Source organism: Cryptomeria japonica, chromosome 1, assembly GCF_030272615.1.
Source record: "Cryptomeria japonica chromosome 1, Sugi_1.0, whole genome shotgun sequence".
NCBI classification, from domain to species: domain Eukaryota; kingdom Viridiplantae; phylum Streptophyta; class Pinopsida; order Cupressales; family Cupressaceae; genus Cryptomeria; species Cryptomeria japonica.
The window spans coordinates 604,548,959-604,565,627 of NC_081405.1; the positions used below are offsets into that span (position 1 = coordinate 604,548,959).

Genomic DNA, 16,669 nt, shown 5'->3' on the forward strand with positions numbered 1-16,669 from the left:
TTCAATAACCTCCTCAAGTTGATGTGCCACAAAAGCAAGATTTGACAGTCTATCTTCATCAACTTCTACCTAGATTTCAACATCCGCAAAGCTTCCTTCTTTTTGTATTTCAATATTTGCAAGGTTTCCTTCTTCTGATGTTTCTACTGCAAAAACCTCTGTCGGATCACCGACTGGATGAGCTTTTTGTGTCCTACTCCGTGTTCTTCTCACATAAACTTCTAGAGTGGCTACAGGAATGGTTTCAGTTGCTGCAGGAGTTTTTCTTTTTGTCCTACATCTCTTGGCTACAAGAAAAAATTTGAGTTGCATGCGGTTGGGCCATAGGTTCCTTCCCTTTTCTCTTAGCAATTAGTGACTCTCTTTGAAGAGAAGTGGAGGGTTGCTCCACATTTGCTTCACCCCTCTCTTCTTCCACATTAACCGCAGCTCCTTCAGCAACAAGCAAATCATCCTTTGCAACAACTACGGGGGAAGAGGACTCCACAACATTTTCTTCTTCAACTGGTGAATTCTCTGCAACAGGAGCATTTTCAACAGGGGCATCTTCAACCCTAAATTGCAGTATATCCTCAAATACTCCCCATTCCATCTGTGAAATGTCTCTAAGGGAACGTTCTACAAGCAGTTTAACCAATCCATGATGGCTAACGGAACGATTTCCATTTTTCCGCGTCTCCTTAGCACTTGTAGAAATGAGGTGGAATAGAAAATTAGGGACATTCACCCTCCGGCCATGCCGTAAATGACTAAGTAATTTAAAATGTGGTGAATGTAGATTTGAATATCTCCCTTCACAAGTAACGTATTTCATGATATACAAAGCTACCTAAGGCCACTCTGCTGGTAGGGAAACTCTTCTAGTTCCTTGCTTGTCCACCGTTAGAGGTCCATCTGTGGGAATTGTAAATTCCGCCCTGGCGCTCTGTTGTGACGTTTTCACACATCGCCCCATTGCAAATGGGGACCCCCTCTTTTTCGCTTTTGTTTTGCCTGTTCTTCTCTCTGCTTTTAAGGTTTTGAGTGAGTGAATTGTCTATCTGGGCTAGGGCTAAGCCTTAGGGGTTTCTTTTGGATATTTTTTCAAGCTGAGTCCAGTCAAATTTTGAAAATTATTAAGCATCCTTCCGAGGGTTGATTTTTGAAGTAAGGTGAGTCTGTCTGGAAAGTCAGATATGTCCCAGGTTAGGTCTAGACTCGGAAATTTTTGGGGTAAAATTCAAATTTTGTCTAAGTGTTAGCATTTTGAAGATGAAATTGTATATTCTTGCCTAGGTAAATTTTGATCAAATTTCGGAGGCAAGATGATGCTTGAAACCGAGAAAGTGCTCCTGTCCTTCACTAGAGGCCCAAGGCGAATTTCATTCTAAGTGCAATTTCTTGTTTTGCGAGGGCTTGTTAACTGATTCCTGGCCTTAAAGATGACCTAATTCTGCCTTGTGAAATGATTGGAGACCTAAATTTTGAATATTTTAGCTAGAAAGGACAAAAGTGCTCCCGTCCCTCTCCAAGGGACCAGAGTACAAATATTATTTTATGCATATCTGTCACTGACTTTTCTATTTTGTTTTGTGCAGGGTCTTCCGGAGTGATATTTGGACGTGACTCGATATTTTTGAAGATTTTGAAGGCATGAAAATGGTGAATTTTGAAGGTTGAAAGAAAAAGTGCTCCTGTCCCTCTCCAAGGGACCAAGGCAAAGTGCTCCCGTCCCTCATTGAAGGACCAGGGTGAAAAGACTTATTTGAGTCATTCTTGGCCTTGTTTAGTTAAATTGAGACATCAAAGCCATGGTGAAGGACGAAATGAACAAGATAAGGCATCAAATGGAGATCCCGGAGTTGTAAAATCAAGCCAGATCAAGGACGGTCTCCTCCAAGACGATCAAGCAAGGACAAGGGCGACCTCCTCCAATCAAGCATCGACAAGGACGACCTTCTTCGATCCAACGTCATCAAGGGCGACCTCTTCCAATCCAGCATTCCAAGGCGAGGTACATCATCATCCTGCAAATCAAGTGATGCGGAGCATCCACACACAAAATTTGATGCGGAGCATCCACACACAAACTCACAAACTAGGGACAGCCCATCCCAACTTCCCCATTCAAGGCATGCAATGTATAGCCACAACCCATATGCACCATATACATTACAAGAAGGATTAATGACATAATAAACATGAAGAAACTCCCAACACAACTCATTTAATGCCCCCTAATACTTCTTTAGACTTGGACCAACTTATACAACAAATTTGATACAAAACATGAACTCGCTGCCAACTATGACAGAACTGAACTCAGTCACTCATAACTTGCACACCAGACAATTTTAGGAAGATCCCTTTGGTGAGAACTTAGAAAACTTGTTTAGGGACAACATATAAAAAACTTAGAAAGATCCAACGGTTAAAATAAAAGTTATACCATCTGCACCGTGACTGTACTTTTGTTTTATGACAGACATTGTGATGGTTAGGACAGTCATATACCAACAAGGTTTGGTTTACTCCTTAACTTATCCAACACTTGTTTCATGCCAAGAGGACTCCTACTCATCATTATCTTCACTCACAACACCATTCAACATAAATTTCACTCCTTAACATGTAAAGTGCAGCGATTACAAAGTGCCATCAAACTGGAGCAGTCATGTGGTCTAGTGGACAGTCACAAGGTTTGATTGGTAGGTGTATAAACACAACTTGAAAACCTTTGTAGCATGTAATGGTAACCTTCAAAAACTTCCCTCTCCCTTCACTAGACCCACCAAGATTCATTGATGCATTCACACCACTCAAACCCCATGAAAACCATTATGTTTCAGACTGTGACTCAGAAATCAGTCCCTTACATTCAAATAGCACGTGCCAAAATCATTCTTGAACCCCTGCAAACACCAAAATATGAAAATACATGATATTTTACAAGTTCCCACCAGTTTTGGTGGATTTCCAACAATTACAAACAAAGATTTACATTATTTGAGGACACTGTTAACCCTAGGAAGGGTTTTGACAGGGTTTCACAAAAATTATGATTTCTCCTTCAATACTTGGTCAAATCAAATGAAACAAAAGGCACAAGAAACTAGATTCATTCCCCTTCAATTCCAAATCAGTTAGAAAGGTCGATCAATGAGTTTTAAAGGCGAACCAAAAACATTAACAGACTGTAATATGGTGATTTCCAGAATTTAGTGCAGGAATTTCTCAATTTTTATTGATTTTTCTTCACATATATCAACAACAACCATGAATGAACGAGGATAGGCCTTTTTATAGGTTTTATAAGCCTCCTCATCAATTACAACCACCTTTTGTAATTGTTTTAACAAACAAATTCCTAATTTCTCTTATAATGCAAAAATTGCTTTAAGCATTTTTGACAATGTGAGCAATTTTGTCAATTTTAACTCCTAGACCCAACGCATGATATTTTAATGACACAAATAGGTCCAAATAGACATGAAAGGACCTTTAGAACCCAAATTGTACATTATTACATCAATTTGACCCATTTTGCAAAGTATTTTCCAAATCAAGACCTTCTTAGGACCAACTAGACAACTTGGTTACATGAATGGTCAAATGACCTTATTACCATGCTATTGATCTCATCAGACCTTATTTAACACAAAAAACCATCTATAATTAAAAATGTTCATATTTGACCCCATATAGGTCATTGGAACCAAGAGGTACACTTGGTTCACTTGGTGCTTCTGCACCATCAAGGACATGAGAAGTCAGAACAAGGGTTCATTGAAGAAGCAGATAATTCCAGAAGAGTTAATTAAAGCTAGCTTCTCAACAACATCAAGTTGAATATCTACCAAGTTACAAGTGTCAGACTAGGTGGCATCCTATTCATCACTTCTCCAGTCGGATTGGTCCACCTCAGCATGTCCAGATTCAATGTACCTAACTCATGGAAGGTGGCACAAACTTCGATGTACCTACCCCAGCTATCCATTGGTGGAATTTTCGAGAGAGGACATGTGTCCAAGCAATACAATTATTTCATTGGTCGAGCATTAAATGTTATGTAATGGTTGTAACAAACCCTAATTAGGGTTTTTATTATTGAATCTTGGCCATTGATCTCAAATTGATCTTAGCCATCGAATTGTATTATGGGCACTATATAAGCCCCAGCTCTTCATTTTGTAAAGGGAATAGTTAGAAGCAGTTAATAGAAGATAGATAGAGAGTAGTTAGAAGGTGATTAGCTAGTTGATAGAATAGCAATTAGAGTAGAGTAGAGAGAGAAGGCAAAGATTGTTGCCAAGATGTTGTTGTAAGAGACTTGTAACTTCATTGAAGAAATGGTGAAATTTATGGGTCGATTCGACAATTTGCATGGTCTTTATACTTCTTATATTTGATTTCATGTTATTAGATGAATGGAAGAAATGTGCTTGATTGATGGTGGAATTCGTATATCCATACTACTAGCAGTTTGTTGATTGCAGACTTGCCTTGTGTAGTCAACTGGAATCATTCAGCTTAAGCTTAACTTCAGTTGTCGCTTCTTCATTGATATACATCAACCTGATGGTGTCTATGCCTGCAGTGATGATTTGAACATCATAAAGCTTTCCTTCGAAGATCACACTAACCTTGTGGAGATGGTCCAGCGATGTCAAAACAAGACTTAGTTAGAATTTCATCAAAGATCATTCATTGCTCTTACATTCTTAGTGTTAGGATTAGATCCTTTCCTCGCCCTCATCTTTTTTCTTTTTTTTTTTTTGAATCAAAGCTAGTAAGAGCCTATGTTCCAGCAATATTCAAAGCAGATCAGACATTCAATCATCAAATGTAAGTCCCCTTGTGATTCCAGCAAATCACATCATACCACAGAGAGCTTATCCACACGTAGAGATCCTACAACGAAGAACCTTGGAGTCATCCTGATTGATCCTTTTCCGCGATATCTTCAGCAATCAGAGGCTTTACTCAAGAGAGGATAAGGTACCCTTGGGTATTTTATTTTGTGTTTGATAGTGTACAAAATACACGTCAACACGCTCCTTGAATCTTTTGATTCTGGAAACAATTCTCCTTCCTATGGCAACCCTGTTACTTCAGCTATTCACTGCTCCGTAGCAATAACCCTTAAACCTTTAACCGTAGCTTCTCCTTCGTTAAAGGAATGCATAAATTCTACAGCTATTTCTTCATTAAAGTCTTTGATTTTCAAAAAGTAATCAATCCAGCCATGGTGTCTAAAATAATGCTCACAAAGAGCATCCTGCAACAACACTTCATGGACTATTGGCTCATGGCGGATTGGATCACCACCCATCTCTTACTTTGCTAGTATAGAACACTCTACAGCTGAGAAACGGAGGAACAAAATATCCGACAGACTTGCTAAATTGAAAATTCCATACATATCTCAATTTCGACGGCATAATTTATTATTTCCTTGGGTGAAATAATAACTTGTTAAACAATGAAAGTACCAAAAAGGACGGATAATCACTAACTTTGGAAACCGAACCATAAAGCACCCCCCCACCCCCAACTTAACCTAGCACGTGTCCACACAAGCTGACGAGATTTCGGGGAGTGTACGTGGATTTAGAAAGGCTTAATCATAATGAAATAATAAATGCGTAATTAAAACAAAACACAATATGTACATACCTACAGTCGTACGAAAATGATGGTGAAATGAAGTGAAATGATAGATAAGAAAGTGGGATGGAACGACGTGGATGGAATTTTATTTACGGAGAAGAATATTCCCATAAGATATGGAAATAATTATTGTGAAATAATGCGAGAAGAATTATGAAGCGGCAAGCATGTTCATTGCAGTGGCTGCAAGAACCTTACCTTTATTACTTTGCTCAATTGCAGCAGGAAGTTGATCAGTTGCTACAGGATCCTTGTCAGTTGCTACAGGAACCTTGTTAGTTGTTGCAAGAACCTTTGTTTCATCCTTTTGGTCAAATTGCTGCAAGAACTCTTTAGTGGTCAGCTTATGATACAGACGCAGTTGCTGACCATTCACCAAAAGCTTAAACCGAACAAGATCAATTGTGGTCAAACGAACAACTCCATTATTGAAAACTTCTTCTATCTCATATGGACCTAACCACCTGGTTTGCAGCTTCCCCAAAGAATCTTTATATCTGGAATCATACAGTAGTGCCCAGTCACCTTCTTTGAACTTCTTCTCTTTGATATACTTATCATGCCACTTTGCTCTCTGATTTTGAATCAGTCCTGTCTGCTAGATAGCCATTTTCCTCCTTTCGTCTAGAGTATTCAATTGCTGAATACGTTTTTTATGTGCTTCAGATAATGTCATATTTAATTGCATCCTTAGAGTTTTATGCTCAAATTCAATAGGCATCATTGCTACTTTTCCATAAACCATCTCAAAAGGTGTAAAACCAATTGGTGTTTTCCAAGTTGTTCTGTATGCCGAAATTGCTTCTGAAAGCCTATGAGACCAGTCTTTTTTATGAACAGATACTGTTTTGGTAAGAATAGCCTCAAGCTCCCTATTTGTAACTTCTACCTGTCCATTAGCTTGTGGATGATATGGAGTGGATTTTTTGTGCCTTATATTATATTCATTGACCAAAGCTGCTATCAATGTTGAAGTAAATTTAGGTCCCTAGTCTGAGACAATCTCTCTTGGTACTCCATATCTTGTAAATATATCTTCATAAAGAAACTCAGCCACCTTATTATCTCTTGCATGTGTCATGGCATGAGCTTCCACCCATTTTGTTACATAGTTTGTACATACCAAAATGTAGGATTTGCCATTAGAAGGTGGATCAATTGGGCCAACAAAATCTAAACCCCATTTATCAAATGGTGCTACTGATATTTGTGGATATAATGGCATCTCATCAGATTTTGTAGGTCTTCCCATACGTTGGCATCTGTCACATTTCCTTGTATACTGTGTTGCATCCTTGTGTAATGTGGGCCAATAGTATCCTGTATTTAGTACTTTGAGTGATGTTCTTTTGGCAGCAAAATTTCCTCCGCATGGCTCATCATGACATGCATGCAGGATATCATATGTTTCATCTTCTCTCACACATCTTCTCATGACTTGGTCAGGCCCAGTATAAAACAAACAATCAGCAATCCATGAGAAGTTAAAACTTTTTTCAACTAACAATCTTCTTTCTTTAGGAGAGAAATGAATTGGCATTTTAGCAGCAACTAAATAGTTGGCAATATCAGCATACCAGGGAGTATGGGCTTGGATAAGAAATAAATGTTCATCTGGAAAAGCATCATCTATCACTATAGAATCTTCTTGTAACTAAAGTCTTGAAAGATAGTCTGCAACCACATTAGACTTCCCTAGTTTATCAACAACTGTGATATCAAATTCCTACATCAACAATAACCAATGAGCCAATCTACCAGTAATTGAAGGCTTAATCATGAGATATCTGATTGCAGTATGATCTGTATGCACGAATATGGGATATCCTGTGATATAGTGCCTGAATTTGTTGAGTGCATATATAACAGCTAACATTTCCTTTTCAGTGATTATGTAATTTAACTCAGGCCTCTGTAAGTTCTTGCTAATATAATATATTGCATTTTCCAATTTGTCAATATTTTGTCCTAACACTGCCCCTAGTGCATAATCAGATGCATTTGTATGAATTTGAAATGGAAAAGACCAATTTGGACCTTTAAGAACTGGTGTTTGAGTCAAGGCATGCTTAAGCTTTAAGAAAGCTTCATTGAATGCAAAGGTCCATTTAAATTCCATATCTTTGGTAAGCAATGAATATAGTGGACTTGCAATTTTGCTGAAATCTTTGATAAACCTTCTGTAGTATCCAACATGACCAAGGAAACTTCTTACATCTTTTTGCTTCACAAGGGCATTGATGTGCTGAATGACTTCAATCTTTGTTGGATCCACCTATATTCCTTTTACAGAGATATGACGACCAAGGACTATTCCTTCCTGCATCATGATGAAGCATTTCTCACTATTTAATGACAAACTATAGTCCTCACATCGCTGCAAAACTTTTTTCAGGTTCCCTAATGCTTGTTCAAATTCAGACCATAAGTTGTAAGGTCATCCATATAGATTTTCATAATGTCTTGAGAAATATCAGAAAAGATACTGATCACTCCTCTTTGAAAAGTGGCTGGAGCATTGCACAACCCAAAAGGAAGAACAGAATATGCATATGTGCCCCAAGGACAAGTAAATGTTGTCTTCTCTTGATCCTCCAGGGCTATCTGAATCTGATTGTAACCACTGAATCCATCAAGGAATGAAAAGTATCTTTTACCAGCCAAGGAATCCAATACCTAATCCACAAATGGTAGTGGAAAATGATCTTTTCTTGTTGCTAAATTCAGGGCTCTATAATCAACACATACCCTCCATTTTCCTCCCTTCTTAGGGACTGTGACCAAAGGTGATACCCATTGGCTATCAGAGATAGGATAGATAAACCCGGCCTTTAACAACTTCTGCAATTCTTCTTTAACTATCTCTTTTAAGGCAGGATTGATTCTTCTTTGAGGCTGTTTGAGTGGGCAACATTCTTCTTTTATATAGATACGGTGGGTGCAAACTGTTGGATCTATCCCATGCATATCCTTGTAATCACATGAAAAAGTATTTTTATGATATTTCAACAAGTCCACAAGGGCCTCTTTTTAAGTATTTGAAAGATCTCTATTGATATTTTAAAAAAATTTCAAATCAACTTCTATCTTGATAGTAAGATCAATCTGGATCATATCAAAAAAATGAAAAGATACTTCCTGCGGCAATAGAGTATGCAATATATCAGTGGCTGCAGGAAAGTCAAAACCTGCAATATTCGGAACCAACTCCTGCAATTTTTGTTCTTCTATTAACTCATTTATCAGAATTTTATAAAGAATTGATTCTTCATCATGTAATTGCATGAATGGGCCTCGATTAATCATCATAATGTGATTAATAGAGTCAAATCCCTCAAATTCTTCTCCCGAAATAAACCAAACAACTTCTTGTTGATCAAGCTGGGGTTGTGCAAGAGAATAAAAGGCTAATGTTTTTGTAGAATTCTCATCTGAAATAGTCATATCCCCTGATCTACATCCAATATATGCATCAGTTGTGGCAAGCCAAGGTCTTCCCAAAATCACCGGATATCCTCCCAATGTTGCCTTTAGAGATAGAATCATAAAGTCTGCAGGGTATTCCCAGGAATCCAAAATAACCACTACATCTTCAATCATACCATCAGGTCTCACTGTAGAGCTATCAACAAGTTGTAGAATTGTGGGTGTAGGCCTTAGACTATTGATTCCAAGTTGTTTCATTACTTCTCCTATCATCACATTAATGGCTGCCCCTAAATCAATTAAAACATTTCTTATCTGGCTGCCATTAATGACTATACTTACCACAAGACTACCAGGATCAGAATATTTTGGAATGGCAATCTTGCCTAACATAATATCTGTCAGTTGACCCATAACATGCACTGTTTGTGGATCCTTCTTCTTCCTGCCAGTTTTTTTTAGACATGCTTCTCTCAGTGCCTTACCATATATGGGAACATCTTTTATTGCTTGCAACAATTGAATTTTAACACAAATATGCTTCAGTTGATCTATAATATCAAAGCCTTGCTCTTGTTCTGTGGGAACTTCCTTTTCTTGCAATCTCTGGGGAAATGGCGGTAATATCTGCTTTTGAGGTATTGCATCTGTTGGATCAGAGATTTCTTGTTCTTCTTGTACCTCAGTGATAACTGGAGGAGATGGATTAGGCAATTTTGTCCCAGATCGAAGGTGAATATCACTTAGAGATAGAGAATAGGCTAGGTATTGATTAAGATCTGCTGAATAAGCTTGTTGTTGTTGCTGAGATTTAATATTAGGATTTGGCAGTGGTTGAGTAGGCAACTGTGTTGGCTTAGGTGGGACAGCAGTGGCTGCAGGAGGAGGCATTAGTGCAGGAGGCTGTGGCTGTTGAATAGGCTGTTGATAACCAGAAGATTGGGCATTCCATGGCTGACTCCCCCTCCATTGAGAAGTAGGTTGCCAATTCCCTTGAAACTGACTTCCTTGGCTTTGAAGTGGATACCAATTCCCTTGTGGCTGCTGCCACTGTGGCATTTGATTACCAAAATGCTGCCCTTGGGCTTGAGAACCATACCAGTTTTGATAATTACCAAGATTTTGAGCATAAGGTGGTTGCCATTGATTATTTGGCACATAAGAATTTCCACTATAACCAGAAAAAGAAAGTAGATCCAGAGGCATACCTTGTCTTTGAAAATTTGGCCTTCTTTGAGCAACATAGAAGACTTGCTCATCCTCACCTTGTATTGGCTTGAAGTCAGAAACTTCCACGTTTGTAGCCATTTTGCATCGGCAATCCTTCTTTCGCTGTCTACAATGAGGGCAAATTTCTGCAAGAAATGCATTAGATTCTTCATGCTTCTTCTTAGCTGCAAGTGCATCCAACTGGGTAGCCATACTATTTATAATGTCCTCCTTAAAGTCCTTCAATAGATGGCTAAGTTCCAATCTAGAAACTCCAGTACCAGATGCTGATGATAGTGCTCCTGGCTTGAAACGCCTATTTTTCTTAGAAGCAGATCTGGAATACTTCTTACAAATTTGTCCTATTTCAGCCCAAGTGGACTGTGTAATGTCACCTCCTCCCATAAGATCCAAAGAATCAGTGCATTCATCACTGAATCCCCTCAAAAATGTCAACTTGAGGGAATCTTCATTGAGAGTACTATGTTTGAACTTTTTGACACTAAACAGAAACCTCTCTAGATAATCTTCAAGACTCTCATCTTCTTTCTGTGTCATTCTAAAGATATCATCCCCATGACGATCAATTCCTCTACAATAATCTTTGTATTTTGCAAGAAACAACCGTTTCATTTCATGCCATGTATTGATTGTGCTACTACCCAAGCTCATAAACCATCTCAAGGATGACTCCTTCAAGGTGGCAGGAAATATTTGAGTCTATGGGCATCGGTAGTATAGTCAAAACTCCTACAAAGAACATCAAACTCAAACAGAAATGTGTCTGGGTCCTCTGTCACCAATCCATAGAATTTAGGGAGGGAAGAAGCTGGAATGTTCTTGAGATTGGCATTATCATGTTGATCAGATATGGGGAACTCGAACGTTGGGTTTGGTTGTGGTGGTGGATTATTTCCACCAAGAGGTGGGTTTCGTTGCATTGGACTTGTTGGGGTTGTTACCATATGAAATTCTTCTTGAGGTCCAAAGAGGAAATGAAGACTACCTTCTGGGAATTCAGATTCAGGGTGATTCAAATTCTCTGGGGTTTGATAAAGTTCAGCAAAAGGATTTATATCTGAGGAATTATTTTCTACATGATTAGGATGACTGGGCAGAAATCTACCTAGAATATCTCTTCTTCGTCTATGCATGCAGATTCATGAAATTTTTTGAACAATCAGGTATACAGGAATGGAAACTATGGAAAGGCTACAGGAGAATTTATGAATAAATTCATAAAAGTAATGCTGAATAAATTCAATATGGATAAACAGAAATTAATCTGTTCTAGCTTGGCTGCAGGAACAGCCAGTGGATCTGTTTCCAATGGCTGCAAGAATAGTCAACGCATGAACTTCTACTGCAGCTAAGGAAAGGAAACTAATTTTAACGAACACACAGGATCACTCACCAAGTGGACCCCCTTGGATGAGTGATACCAAGCTTCCCGAAAACAACTCTTAACAGATCAGAATAACATAGCTTTATTCATTGCTTTCTGAAAGTGATTACATAGTTTTAATATGAAAAGAAACTCAAGAATGATTATCACAAATCCTCTGCTCTATTCTTCTCCCTTCCATCTAACTAACTCTGAGAAGAAGAAGAGCTTCTTATTAAAAAGAAATTAACTACAATAGACAACACAAATCACGCCCAGAAGAAGAGGCGGATGATTGACCGATAGAAGAGATAACTGGAGTTATGCTGCAAGAAACATGGATCTAAACGGAACCACAGTCATTGCATGTCGTGGCGGTATTTGCAAATTCAATGCCCACTGAAGTTAGACATTGGTAGTGTCACTTGACTGCTCCGCTTATGCCGTCCCTTACGCTTGCTCAGCTCTTCTACAGTTTGATCTTCAGTTATCTCTTATGTATCCTTCCCTTCATCAGGCACGATAGGCGAATATCCACCGCGGCATCATTTATTATCTACACTACAACAGAAATAACATACAAGGACATACATACACATTTTATTTAATTAACACATCTATTAATTCACATATGATATTGCCCTAAATAATCCACATGGCAACAAGAACAAATCACATGGCTACAGGAATAAATGGCATGGCTGCAAGAATAGATTGGCAAAGATTAAACATGATTTAATAAGTTCAGGCTTAACATATGGAATACATATAGTCAATTTCCAATACATCACTACTACTATGCAAACCAAAAGATGTCAAAAACTCAAGAGTTCTGAGGATAAAAATATGACAAAGTCTCAACTTATCACATACTATGTTTGGTCTCCTTGCTTGTGTAGTGCTCCATATAGCCCTTAATCTTACACTTTTATTGTTTGTTCAACTTTCACTATAATGCAATACGTGATGATCTTGCCACAATGCCACTAATAGCAACACGGTCAACATCTGTCACCAAACGCATTTTTTAATATAATGTAATGTTGTTTTTAAATTTTAAAAGAATGGTGTGACACAACTAGCATCTAAGGTCAGAAGCATTTTCAAAAGAGGACCTAATAATTTTTCCTTTGTCTCAAACAATTTCAGCCATAATCCAGGGAAGTTACAGATTCAGTGTAAATAGCCATATGTCATCAAAGAGCCTCAGTCAAATGGAATAGTGCAAGTAAAACAAAAGAAACTTCATGGAGATCTTTGAAATCTTGTGCTAAATTGTAGTATTTTAAAATAGTGTCACTCTTGAAGAATGAATTGTAAATCTATATATAAAATTGGAGCAACAATAGAACCAAAATCACAGGTTTTGTCATTCTCAACTCAGGAAAAGTTGTAAAGTGCAGAGATAACAAGTATTTGATGGTAAAAACCATTAGGGCAATTAGATTATTTAGTAAAAATATGTATAAATTAGAACATTTTCATTAAATAATAAACAGGAAGCACTCTGAGAAAGAATACAGGAAGTAAACAGTATAGTATCAGCCCAAAATTCCAGAACTAGAGAAGGTAGTTAGTATTTAAACATAAATGCCAAAGCAAAAAATGCAATTGACACGCCAAAGTCAGATAAAGGAACTCTTAGTTCATCAAGGTGAAATACTGACCCATACTTAAATAACTCTTTACGTTTACTCATAAGTAGCACTGTTCTTAAATTGTGGATTCTTACAATCCACTACAGTATTCTACTATTCACAGTGAGGAGAATACATAAGACTTCGTTACCCATGCAAAATGATTAATGAATATAATGCTAATACCTGTTCAAAACAAACTATTTTATACAATAAATGAATAAATTAATTAATGGATACTTTATGCAAGGACTTCTTGCATACAAACTATTGTATACATTAATAATGGATTTTTTATGCATTACCTTCTTGCAATCATGAGCAATCATAACTTCCAATAGATTTAATGTACCAACTATGTTATTGTTGTAGTAAAGTAATGGCTTGGCTACACTCTCTCCCACGGCTTTCAATCCAGCAAAATGAATAACAGCATCAAATCTACAAAACAAAAGAACATTAATTTTATATGTAGACAACAAAGAGGCCATTAAGGATCCCTTAAAATGAGAAAACAAAGAATATCAACATACAGATTAAAAAATAGAACATTAATGTGATACAAAGACATTTACTGACTTTGCACAACAGGAGAAATGTCTGAATTCATTTTTTAAGAACTTCACCTTTAAAAGTTGTTACATCCCTGCAAAACTCACCATTTGCAGCTTGTTTTTCCATATTTTCTAGAAGCATCTTCAATGTGTTAAAGCCAAAATTCACTAAATTGTCTTCCCAGACCACATACAAGGTCATTTGACATCATGATCTCTGTTTGACAATGATGACATTTGCAGAAGCAATGGATGTTCCAGCTATTTCCAAAGTGACAAAGATCACAAGAACGTGTGACTAATCTTGTTTTAGTGTCTCATGCTCCCTTTTTCACGCAACTGGAAGTGGAAGTGTGATGCTGGCAGAATGAAAGAAAGAAGTGACAAGAAATATTTTAAATGTCAAAAAGATGTGCATCACACGAGAAGAGGATTACTGCCAAGCAGGGGTCTTCCACATGCATGATAGGGTAAAGAACACTAGTTAATACATCTATTTTGTGCAACATTAGAGGAAGAATGAGTGGCAGAGCACTGAGAATCACATGATGGAAATATAAGTAAGTGGTGTTATCTTATGAATTACATGACATTATTTTGAGGTGCTAGCACATGCATCTATTCCACACAGCAAACAGAAAATGCACTGGAACATCACATAAATCTGCTTGATAAACACAGTTATTACTCATAATGAGCCCTAAATAATGTGCATGAGGTAGTAAGAAATGGTCATGAAATCAAGCAATTAAAACATGGATCCCAAGCCCCTCCATTCAAAATCATTCCTATTCCTAGGGCCAACGGGGTTTGAAAGCAAAAACTGCAAGAAAAACACTTAAAACTCATGCTCCATTCAGATTTATACGATGCAAACTCACCATCTTTCTATGTCTATTCAACATTGCAGCTTTCTGAAGAAATTAGCTCTGGCTTTTGGTGCTTTTGCAGGTTCCTGCATGTATTTCCAATATATTTTTGTGCTGACACAGGTCAACACTTATGTCTCAACAAGATCTAAAAGCCACCATTGTTCTATTGGATATTGTGCAAATCTTTTTCAGCATATTAGACATGAGACTTGCTGTACATAAACTCTTCTTCCACTGTCCTAAGTTGAAATGATAGTTTTGTAGTGATTAAGATTGCTTCCTTCATCTCCCTAAAGATTTCACCTAATCACTTTCATCATTCAAGAACCCTAAGGCTGTGGAGACAAGCCGATTTTAAAAGATGGAGCTTCATAAGCATGTTGTTGAAACATAGATGGTATTTGGGAGTGAATTCCAACTTATTCAGAATAGGTTGTCATGACACAGAAATATTTTTAAAATCTGCAGCAAGGTCAAGGTGGGCAGCCAATTTGCCAAAAGAATAAAAGAAGATTGTTTGATTCAAGCAGCTGCATTCCTAGTTGCAATTCAGTTCCCAAAATTGATGATTACATGTGCACATCATTACGATCCAAGTACTAGGGAAATCAAGATTTCTAATAATGAAGTTGTCTATACACTAACTTTAGCCTTGTTTGATATAGCCCTGAGACTACAACCATTTGAGGAGACTCAAATATTTGATTTGGAGGTCTGAAAAATAGAATGGAACAACCTCCATGGGAGTTGTCATGGTTTGGCAAAAAAATGGTTGGTACAACTAAAGGGACCAAAATGGCTATCTAAAAAACTTGTGGCAAATGACTTTAAGGAAGGCCTGAGAATAATGATTACTCTTTTTAATTGACTAATGGAACAGCTCGCTGCACGAAAATTTTAAAATTCGATGTTCTATATTATCACAATTGCAAAGGAAAGAGTTATACCAACTAGGATCATCTCATTTGCAATAACATTAATAAACAATTGATTGATCTCTCCCACACAAACTACTTCCATATGACGTGTTATTTGGTTTACACATTGGTGCAAGCAAGAGCTTTCGTAAGTTTGGATACAAAGAAGGCATGTAACACTACAAAAGGGTCAATGATGTTTTCTTGATGTTGTTGATGAGCAACTTGAAAAATCATAACGTCTACATCATGGAATAGGCTAGGTCGGTCAAATCAAAATGGGTAATTGATTTAACCATTTCCCACTTTCACTTATATTAGGGTTTGAAATTTTCATCCATACCCATATAAGTTACCCTAGTATTCAATCAAACAAGTGATATCGATGGAGTATTGCAACCAATTAGCAATGTTCCATTTCATTTTTTGGAACAAGTGTAAAATAGGTGCAAGTTTTCCCATATAAATTGGCTCATACAAGTGTGCTAGCACCTAGGATGGTAAAAATATGGGAGCAAACATTCTAATTCAAATCTCAAGTTTCACTATAAAAGCAAAGGTTTTGATTCAAAAAAGATTAGAGAGACTTGGATCAAAATATGCTTCAAGTTCCCAACATTGAGGACTTTTGGGTGAACTATGCTAATGATTTTAAAGCTTGGAGAAGGAAACATAGCCACATGACCATGGAAATACCCTTCACAGCTAGTAACCCAAGATTTAGTAGATGTAGGAATCAATAACTTGTCTCCTTACTTTCTCAAAGCAAAGTTGTACCTAAAGCCTTTGTCACCAATTAGTTGGTTTGTCAAAGATGGTATTCTACAAGATTATGATGGATAGAACAAAGGGATTTCTAAAAAGAAAGATCGAAAAGCAAACCACAAAACAATAAAAAGAAAGAGATCAAAGCCTTCAAATCAAAGTCAAAATATTCTTGAGAAGAGGACAGCCATAAGTGCCCATATACCAATCAATGCTGATAAGGATACTGTACATGGTGATGGAGGAGATGAAGGAG

The 16,669-nt window shown here is 37.4% G+C and overlaps 1 protein-coding gene across 2 annotated transcripts in view; it reads right to left on the minus strand.

Moving 5' to 3' along the window:
• The window catches only part of LOC131048142 (UDP-glucose 4-epimerase GEPI48), a 194,673-nt gene that overhangs the window by 120,321 nt on the left and 57,683 nt on the right, over window positions 1-16,669 (minus strand). For both annotated transcript variants that reach the window (XM_057982017.2, XM_057982016.2), the window contains one exon: window positions 13,611-13,746. In XM_057982017.2, the coding sequence (XP_057838000.2) occupies window positions 13,611-13,746 (136 nt within the window). The remainder of the gene's footprint in view (window positions 1-13,610; window positions 13,747-16,669) is intronic.